Below are 9,530 nucleotides of genomic sequence, written 5' to 3' on the forward strand. Positions count from 1 at the left end.
ACACACACACACACACACACACACACGCTGGATGGGATCGTGTCCTGATCAGCTTTGGAGCCATGGTCTCACCTGGGCCGTATGGGTGCCTATGTGGAGGCAGGCAAGGCCAGGAACTACGGGACCTCCAAGACATACGTGAGATGAAGGTTGTGAACCCGCCCAGCGCATTCCCCCTAAGCAGGGTGATCCCCCCTACCCCCGAGAGGAACACGAGCATTTCCTTCTCTTCCTCCCGGTTCCTCCCGGCTTTGCCGGGCCCCGCGAGGGCACCCAGTTTGTTAGGCAAGCGCGCCCTCTCCTGGACATGGGCAAGAATGGCTTGAATGGAACAGCCCACTAAGGCAGAGGTGGTATTAGTTAGAGAGGTAACATTACTTAGTATCCCTTCCTCCCCAACACTTCCCCTACTCCCTTCTGAGGTTTCCCACCTCCTTCATAAAGCTTTCCCCACCCGCCAGGCAGAATTAGCCCCTCTCCTCTGAAGTCCGTTGGCACTCCATGTGTACGGCGCCGTGGTAAGAAAACTCACCACCTTTTATGACGGTTATTTATGTCTTCTGGGCATTCTGACTTAGAAGCGTTCGCCCGTCATCCCTTGAGAGGGTTATGACTGACTGAACACTTAATTTATCTTTGAGTCCCCTGCCTTGCACTTTACCTTGCACATACAGGCCTCCAGTAAGTGTGTGCTGAACGGTTGGATGAATGGGTCAACTTCGAACCCCGCCCCAGAAGGGTCCAGCCAGGCACCTGCCTTTCCTGATTCCCTGGTGTGATGCTGTCTCCCCAACAGGACCCCCCATCATCTCCAGCACCCAGACCCAGCATGCCCTGCACGGGGAGAAGGGCCAGATCAAGTGCTTCATCCGGAGCACACCGCCACCCGACCGAATCGTGAGTGCTCTGGGGCAGGGAGGGGAGGGCTGGGGGACTCCCCTGGCGGCTCATCTCAGACCGCCCCTTACAACCACCAGGCCTCTGAGCTTCCCATCCTCCGTGGGGAAAATTATACCTGCCTTGTCTCTCTGGGAAAGGCATCATGAAGACAGTGTGCTCCCAGGGCTGGTCTGCAAGTGTCTTTAACTCTGCTCTGCTGTCCATATGTGCCCTAACAGTAGTAACAGTAATGCTTCCAACCAAGTTCTGTGTCCTAGGAGCAGAGGGGCAAGTGAGGGTAGCAGAGAGGAATGCTAAGTGATTGCTTCCCTTTCCTGGGTTCAAGGACAGTCTTTGGCAAAATCCTAGACAGAGTGTGGTTTATGGTCGGCAAACCCCTTTCTTCACCCCCCGCAGAGTTCTCCTCTGTTAGCCTCCAGGTGCCCGTGGATTGCCCTGCCCCACTTACCAAGTTCTCCCCCCCAAAAGTATCATTCCATTGTCCCTCCCTTCTGCAAAACTCATCCCCGTCCCTGCAGTGCTTCTAAGGCCTCCTGAAGAGTTCACACTTGGGCCCTGCCAGGTGTTTGCTTTTGTAAAAGCCAGGCTCTTCACCCAAGTCCATCTGAAACCGGTGGGAGCCCAGGCACGAAAACAGAGAAGGGGAAGCATTTTCTAGCATTAATGGAAGTCAGATACTATTTTTAGTGGTCCCCGATGCCTAGCGTAGTCCTGATAGAAGATTGCCCCAGGGTCAACTCCACCAGGGAGGACGTAGGGGGTGCACACTGAGCAACCGGGGCGTGTGCGTGCCAGGGGCTGGGACGTTGAAGCTGTAAATGCTCAAGGTGTCATCCTGTAAACTCCGATATGGTTAGGGCATCACGTGTGTTACACACTTTTTCAGGCATTCGGCTCATTCACTGTCTGAAAAATTCACACACAAATTGCAAGAAGTCATACATAGAACTAATGCCCCTATTCCCTTCACCCTTTAATTTTTTTTAAGTTGTAACTGTAACCCATGCCCATCAGAATAATTCGTTCACTATTGAGCATGTTCGCACCATCTTTCTTTTCATAGAGATCTAACTCTTGGCCCGCGGTTCTCAATGGGACAAGTTCCCCTCCCCCCACCCCCGCCCAGGGGACATTCGGCATTGTCTGGAGACATTTTTGGTTGTCACAATTCAGAGAGGTGCTACCAGCATCGAGCAGATGTTGGCCAGGGATGCTGCCAAACTTCCTACAATGCACGAGCCAGCCCCCACAACCAGGAATGTTCCAGTCCAGAATGTCACCAGTGCCAAGTCTGAGGAAGCACTGGCACCTCACCCACCACCACCGAGTGCTTACCTGCAGAGATTGTCACATTCTCCCGGATGCCGCAAGCCGGGCCCGTGTGCCCGGCGCTCACACGCTGACAAATGCAGAAAGGCTCCGAGAAGAATTCCACTCTCAGCCTTAGAAACTAAGACAGGTTAAGATGGTCATGAGTACAACTCTTGGAACATATGTTTGTACCAAGGAGCAAAGTGACAAAATTAGGCTCAGTCACCCTGGGGCTGGTCTTCTTCTCCCACCTGCCAGGGCAGCCGAGGGCCCGCCGAGGGCGGGGGGCTCCCATCGCTGTCACAGGGTTCCCTGTCTGCCCGGAAGGTGTCCCAGGGAAGAGCCGCAGAAGGCCCCCTGTCCATGGAAATGCCCTCCGGGGTGGCCCAGCCTTCGTGTACGCGTGCATGGTTATGTGCGTGTGTGGTCTGGCGTGTGTGTTGTGATGTGCGTTGATGTGTGTTGCGTGCACACATCTGTGGCATGTTGGGATGCGTGTGAGGACCCGTGGGCATGATGCTGCTGGATGCGAGCCTGGCAGCTTCCGGCCTGGAGCAGGGAGGTGGCAGGGCGGCGCTGGCGGGGGGGTGGGGGTCTCCTCCTCACTCTGCGCACCTCGGACAGGCCTGGTCCTGGAAGGAGAACGTGCTGGAGTCGGGGACGTCGGGGCGCTACACGGTGGAGACGGTAAGCACCGAAGAGGGGGTCATCTCCACGCTGACCATCAGCAACATCGTGCGGGCCGACTTCCAGACCATCTACAACTGCACCGCCTGGAACAGCTTTGGCTCCGACACGGAGATCATCCGGCTCAAGGAGCAAGGTGGGGGCCGCCAGGGCCGCCAGGGGTTGACAGGACCGGCAGGGCCCCAGGCAAGGTCTTCCAGGGTCTTGAACCAACAAAGCCCAGCTGAGGCCACAGGCAGGTTGAGCCCGAGGACAAGCCACAGAGCACTTCCTAACTTGTTCCACAGCCTTGGTCAGGTCACAGGAAGTGGCCCTCCGTGGTCCAGTTCCCCCAAGGCCAAGGCACACCAGGAAAGGAAAGGGGGAGGAAACCTGCTTAGGTTGGTGGTTCTCCAGGATGGTGTTTCAGGAAAAGGTGACCACAGAGCAAGCCAAGCTGACTGCCATGAGGAGCCTTCCAGCAGCTTCTAAGGGCCCTGGCTTCTGTGCACTCGGCATTTCCCTAGTGTCCTTAGGGGGGTGTCATCCATTGAGGAGTGTCCCTGCGGGGGTACACCAGGACGGATGTGTTGGGGAACCTGGCCCAGCCCATTAAGACAATAAGCCAGTCTGGTTCCCCAAAAGTCCCCCAGAGGGTGCTCATGCTAAGCTAAGGGGTAGTACTTAGACTGCCCCCAACCCCTGGTACAGGTTCAGATCCCCTGCAGTTCCTCCAGGACCATAGAAGACCTATGGACCACTGTGCTCTGAAGCGGACACTGGCCAGAGGGCAGCGCTGGGCAGGAGGGCTCAGAGCTGCTGGGCGGGCGAGGAGGTGGGGCAGGAAGGCTCATCCCCCCTGTGACCCCATGTACAGACTGCGCATCTCCTGGTCAGAGAGATGCTGAGAACTCTAGTCTCCGCTTCAAGGTCTCACGCGGACCACAGGCTGGGAGCGTCCGAGGGGCACCGCAGGGTGGGCTCTGAGCTGCTCGGCAGACAGCCAGCAGTACACAGGGCCTGAAATGGGCTGCAGATCTTGCCCCTTTGCCAGGGAGGCTCAGTCTATGGCAGACAGGGCGGTCCAGGCTCCTCGGCCCTGGCAGTGTCCAACCCCTCCAAGATGCAGGCGCACCCACAGGCTGTCAGGGCCTGGCAAGAGATTCTGGGCCAAGCAGGTGGTCTCAGCTGGACCCCTCGGACCTCAGCGCTACCCTGCGGATCGGTGTCTCCCTACACCTCTTCACTAATAGTGCTGCTTTGCATAATGCTTTGCACATAATTTGCATACTATCATCCACACATCATCCTAAACCCTCCCAGTCCCCCGTTGCTTGCCCTCCATGTCTTCCCCTGAGTGCCCCCACCCCCATGCCCTCCCCTTAGTGTTCTCACCCCACCCTCTCCAGACACCCCCCTCCTCCCAAGCCTTAACTTCTCTCTCTGGTCCCTACCCCTCTGGAGTCTCTTCTAAGTCAGTCTGAAAGAACGCCCCGTTCAGTTCAGCTAGCCTGGGTCTGTTGGGTGGTCCCGGAAACATGAGAGAGGAGGGAGACCCTCATCCCGATCCCCACCAGGTGGCCGGCCCCAGGCCCACCCCACCCTGGCCAGCCAGGCCCTGGCTGTGGACGCTTGCTTTATTTCCAAACAGGTTCGGAAATGAAGTCGGGAGCCGGGCTGGAAGCAGGTACGGAAGGAGACATGAGAACTCCCCGGGCTGGGAGGAAGGGACCTCTGGGCTAGTGGGGGAGGGACCCTAAAGGGGTAGGGAGGCCCGTGCAGGCCACTAACTTCTCTGCCCTCCCCCCACCTCCAGGCTTTAGTGCAGCCAGAGCAGGGAGAGGGGTTCCCAGCCAGCTCGGGGCTAGAGACCCCAGAGACCTATCTCCTCAGTCGATGCCAGAGCCCACAGGCTGCTGGCAGCCCAGGACACTGGCTCTCACTCCTCCCCCTCTGTCCTCCCATCCCGTCTCTTCGGAAACCCTGGCTCCTCCCCTCTGGGTTCAGCTCGCCCCTGGCCTGGCCTCCCTCTGTTTCCAGGCTCTCCCAGACTCTTCCCGCTTCTCAACATCATCACCAGCTTGGCCATGCTTCCCAGGACGCCAGGGCCTCCCAGCCCCTGGGCCTGCATAATCCATGCTAATCCATGCTTTCTGCTCGCTGCCTCCTCCCCCTACTCCTGCCTGCCTTTCCCCCAGTGAAGTGTCATCCACCCCCTGGCTGAGGCTGCAGGGCAGTGCCTCCCTCCCCACGTGCCCAGCAGCAAGGTGGTCCTCAGGCTCCCAGGGTTGAGTTGCTCTGTCTTAGGATCCCACACGCGACAACCGCCTCCACTCTCCAAGCAGAAACCCAAAAAGAGAATCAGGACGTTGCAAGCCAGACTCCAGGGGGCCGACAAGGGCCATGAGCAAGATGTGGGGGTCCTCTGCCACGTGGACCCTGAAGGAGCTAGGGCCCGCCAGTCCCTTCATCAAGCTCCTTGTGGGGCCCACACACCCTCCCCTCTGGGCGGATCTGCCCTTTAAGAGCACCCGTCCGGGCCCAGGCAAGCTCCCAGAGGAAGCACATGGACCCCTGCTGTATTCTCCCACAGAACCACTCCTGGTGCGGGAGGTAGTTTCTTGTCTTCTTGTCTCCATGTCACCCGTCTGTTCACACTCATCTGCAGCTCCCTGACACCTTCTTTCCTGGCTGAGACTCCTCATGCCCAGTTCCCCTCCTTGTTAGGAGGGGAGGCTGAGCAGGAGGGTGGCTCCTTCCTCCGGCCCCTCTCCAGGGAACATCCAAGAGGGACAGCCTGCCCAGGCGGCCTTGGCCAGAGCCCAGGTAGCCAGGCAAGGAGGAAACACACACAGACGGGCTGCAGAGGGACTGCCACCCCAATGGTCCCCCTGACCCCAGCAGACCCTCCCTCTGCCCCAGCCCACCCACTCGGAGACAGTTCTCCAGATAAGATGGTGCTGTTTAACAACTGAAGGAAATGTGGCCTCACAAGATGCCAGGGTCAGAAGTCACCTTAGATACCGTTTCCTGGTCGTCTAGTTGGACGGGAGAGACAGCGAGGCCTGGAGAGCTTAAGGAACCTTCCACAGTTGTCCTTTGGCTTTGAGCTCAGCTGAGACAAGACTCGAGTTTTTCCAAGGAGACTTACTAGGAATCAAGGAGGAACCAAATCGAGCCCAAATTAATAAAATTCAAAAGTACAGAGCCAATGAGCTTCCAAAGCAGTTTTCCTTGCCTAACAGAATTAAAACCCAAAGACAGAAATCATCTACGTACCAAAGCAAGCTCATGGGTCTGACTGAGGTCTACTGAGGTAGGTCCCCTTTGTCACTCCTGACTGTTGAGACCAACCCAGACACCTCCCATTTTCAATCCCTGCATATTCTCCGCAACCCCCCTTCTCCTGTCCCCTCCCCTGCCACTCTCACAGCGGTCTCGGCCACCAACAGGCAGCTGATGAGTGTACTGTTGTGCACATCCAGCCTAGCCACCAACGCTGCCCACCCCAGGCACCTGCTCCTCCCGCGAGGGGCCAACCCGCCGCCACCGCCCAGCTGTACCTCCACGGGCCAGGGCTGGACGGTTTCTTCCTCTCTTCCCCTCTTTAAAGCAAACAACAGCAATGAGAGGCTAACCCACAGCCCAAGATGAAGTCCCAGACATCCTGCAGTCATCCACACTGACAATGTGGGGCAGGTTAGGGGGCAGGGAGCTCAGGCTCTAGAAGGAATTTTCTTCTCATTCAAGGTTCTGACCTTGCTACATTTCTCCTACCCCTCCAGAAACGGGAGCAAACACTCGACTAGGACTGGTGCCAGGCTCAGTTTCAAGGCCTTTCCTTGCAATCACTCATCGAAACCCTGTAACCACCCCCTGAGGTGGGCATTGTAATGATCCCATTTTAGAGATAGAGAGGTGAGGTAAATTGCTCAGAAAAGGTGCTGGCGTCTGGGCTGTCCAGAGCACGTGAACTTTGGAGGATGCTGTGTGATATAGCAGACGGAGCTGGGGAGCAAGAGGAGGCTGGGATTTGCCCTGGCCTTCTGCAGCTCTGTGTCCTTGACTGAGTCATGTGACCTCTCTGGACCTCAGTGTTTCCATCTATAAATGGGAGGTTTGGATTCAGCAGGCCGTAAGGTCTCCCTGCCCCCAAATTTTCTAATTCTATTCCCAATGGACTATTCGGGGCTCCAAATCCTGTACTCCAGCCCACATGTAGCCACAGAAGGGCCAGGGCTGTCTGGAAGAGCACACACACAACCCCCCCACCCCATATACCTTCCCCATCCGCATCTCCACCAGGCTAGGGCACTGAACAGATAAATTCAGCAGGGAGTGAGGGGCTTGCCTAGCTGGAGTTCTGGGCCCCTCGAAGAGAGGGCTACCAGGATGCCTGGGGACTGGCCCCGGAGGAGAAGGAGCAGAACTGGGGGTGGGGGGCCAAGGAAAAGGAGCATTTCTCCTTAGAGAGGTGGGGGGTGAGCTGCGATCCTGACCGCCCCCCTTGCAGCTAAGACTTGGGCCTCTGGCAGCTACTACCCCGATTCCCGGCAGGCCCGTGAGGACAAGCTGCCTCAGGCCTGAGAACTCTCTAAAAGCTGGTGGTCCATGTCCATCCTCTGCACCTGGGAACGGGAAGAGAAGGAGAGCACAAACCAGGCAAACAAGGGAAGTGACCGTAGTCGTTTTTCAAAAAAAAATAAAAAATCCAGGACTTTCTACTCTCCAGCCCCCGCATGATAGACTATTCCTGGTTTAGTACAGAAGGGAGCTAAAGGGTACCCCAGCCTTGCTTCTCATCTCCGGGTAGCCCTCCCTGGCCCTCCCCTCCCCGTATCTGCTTGCCTCCCTCCCCACCCACCACTGCTCCCCTCTTCCCCAGTCCCTCACACCCCCTCCTCGGTGGAGGTGACCCCTGTTGGAACTCTGCCTGGGCCTGCCCAGGCCCCACTCCCACCCCTCCCCAGGCACTTCCTAGGAGGGCCTGAGTGCAGGTGTCTGGCCCCAGGGGCTGCCCCCGAGGAAACTGGGGAAGGCCCTGGTGGGGAGAGTGGGCTGTCCCCGATTTCCCATCGGCTGTGCCTGCTTCTCTCCCACAGAGTCTGTACCGATGGCCGTCATCATCGGGGTGGCCGTAGGAGCTGGTGTGGCCTTCCTCGTCCTTCTGGCAACCATTGTGGCCTTCTGCTGTGCCCGCTCCCAGAGAAGTACGGGAGGGAGACCCGGGATCTCAGGGAGGGGGACAGAGAAAAAGGCCAGGCTTAGACTGCTCCGGAGAGCAAGTAAGCAGGAGTGCCGTGAGCAGGGGGCCCTAACCCGCTGTGAGCTGCTGGGGTAGGGATGGGGTCTTTGGCATCTTCTTACGTGCAGTGCTTTGCGTGGTGTGTGGCACGTAGTGGGCACGCAACTGATGTGGAACTGGACGGAAGTGAGCTTCGTCTGCCAAGGCCGTCAGCCAGCACTTGGGATTGAGCACCTATGGCTGGATGGAACCGTGGAGAACTCTGGGAGGGGGTTGGGGGAGAGGTGGCTTGATCCTTGCGCTCCAGGTTCTGCTAGTCTAACCAGAGAAGTAGGTCAGCCACACCGAGGGGGAGAAAAGCCCTCAAGGAATCCCTCTGTGAAGACTTTTAAAGGTCTGCAGTCACTAGCGATAAAATTCTGGTGCCCGAGCACTCTTGAGGAATCACGCGGACCTGGAGTTCCAGCCCGAGCGCAGCTCTGACGCTACTTGTCAAGGGCGCGATGCGCGGAAGTATAAACTGGGAGGACTGCGTGAAGGAAACCAGTGGGGACGCGGGCTTCTAGCCCCGCCTTTTTTCTGCCACCAATGGGGCTCGCGCTTCTAGCCCCGCCCTTTTTTTGCCACCAATGGGGGCTCGGGTTCCTAGCCCCACCTTTTTCTGCCACCAATAGGGGCTCAGGCTTCTAGCCCCGCCTTTTTCACGCGAGTCTGGGCAGGCCGCAACTGTTCCCGGCCTCAGTTTCCTTGCGTGTAATAGTAAGGGATTGCGTGATGAGACTTTTATGACCCCACTGGCTCTAACGTTCGATGATCCTAAGGCACAAGATGAATAATCAGAGGAAGCCGACTCCCTCCACCACTTGGATGTGTTAGAAGAAAGCGGGGTGTCCCCAACTAGGTTTCCTCCACCCCAAGCCTAGCAGCCATGGCTCTCCTGCTTGCCCCCGGTGATGTGGTCTTGGAAGCTCCCTGACCACCCTCTCAGTGGAAATTATAGGGGAGCATGTTTTAGCAAGAGTCTTCTACAGAGCTCCCTGACTCTCAATCAGCTGCCTCCCCTAGAAGCCTGTAAAGTCTCCACCACCGAAGCATTGACCCAAGAGCTGGACCGCCACGTGTCAGGGATGTGTCTGCTTTGGGCGGGGGATGGACCATGGGACCCCGAAGCCCCTTCTGACAGTAAGATTAGCGATTCTCTGAATGGAGAGAGAAGAGCCTGGTAGAGTAGGCCAGGGAAGACTTCTAGAAGGAAGATAAAAAGGACCTAGCTCTGTGAGGCAGATGAACGGACGAGGATGGCCTCTCAAGCCAGGGCAGCAGAGTGGAAGGCTGAGGTGCACCTAACACGACCCACAGAGAAAGAGAGCTGAAGCCCCAACAGCCCACAGCACATCCAGACAGGTGT

The 9,530-nt window shown here is 57.5% G+C and overlaps 1 protein-coding gene across 1 annotated transcript in view; it reads left to right on the forward strand.

The window, feature by feature from the left end:
* Positions 1–9,530, forward strand: part of KIRREL3 (kirre like nephrin family adhesion molecule 3) — a 128,359-nt gene that overhangs the window by 113,826 nt on the left and 5,003 nt on the right. Inside the window, exons 11-14 of the mRNA XM_021696232.1 lie at positions 797–897; positions 2,836–3,034; positions 4,529–4,564; positions 7,980–8,087. Of these exons, the coding sequence (XP_021551907.1) occupies positions 797–897; positions 2,836–3,034; positions 4,529–4,564; positions 7,980–8,087 (444 nt within the window). The remainder of the gene's footprint in view (positions 1–796; positions 898–2,835; positions 3,035–4,528; positions 4,565–7,979; positions 8,088–9,530) is intronic.

The sequence above is a fragment of the Neomonachus schauinslandi genome, chromosome 11, assembly GCF_002201575.2.
Source record: "Neomonachus schauinslandi chromosome 11, ASM220157v2, whole genome shotgun sequence".
Taxonomy (NCBI): Eukaryota; Metazoa; Chordata; class Mammalia; order Carnivora; family Phocidae; genus Neomonachus; species Neomonachus schauinslandi.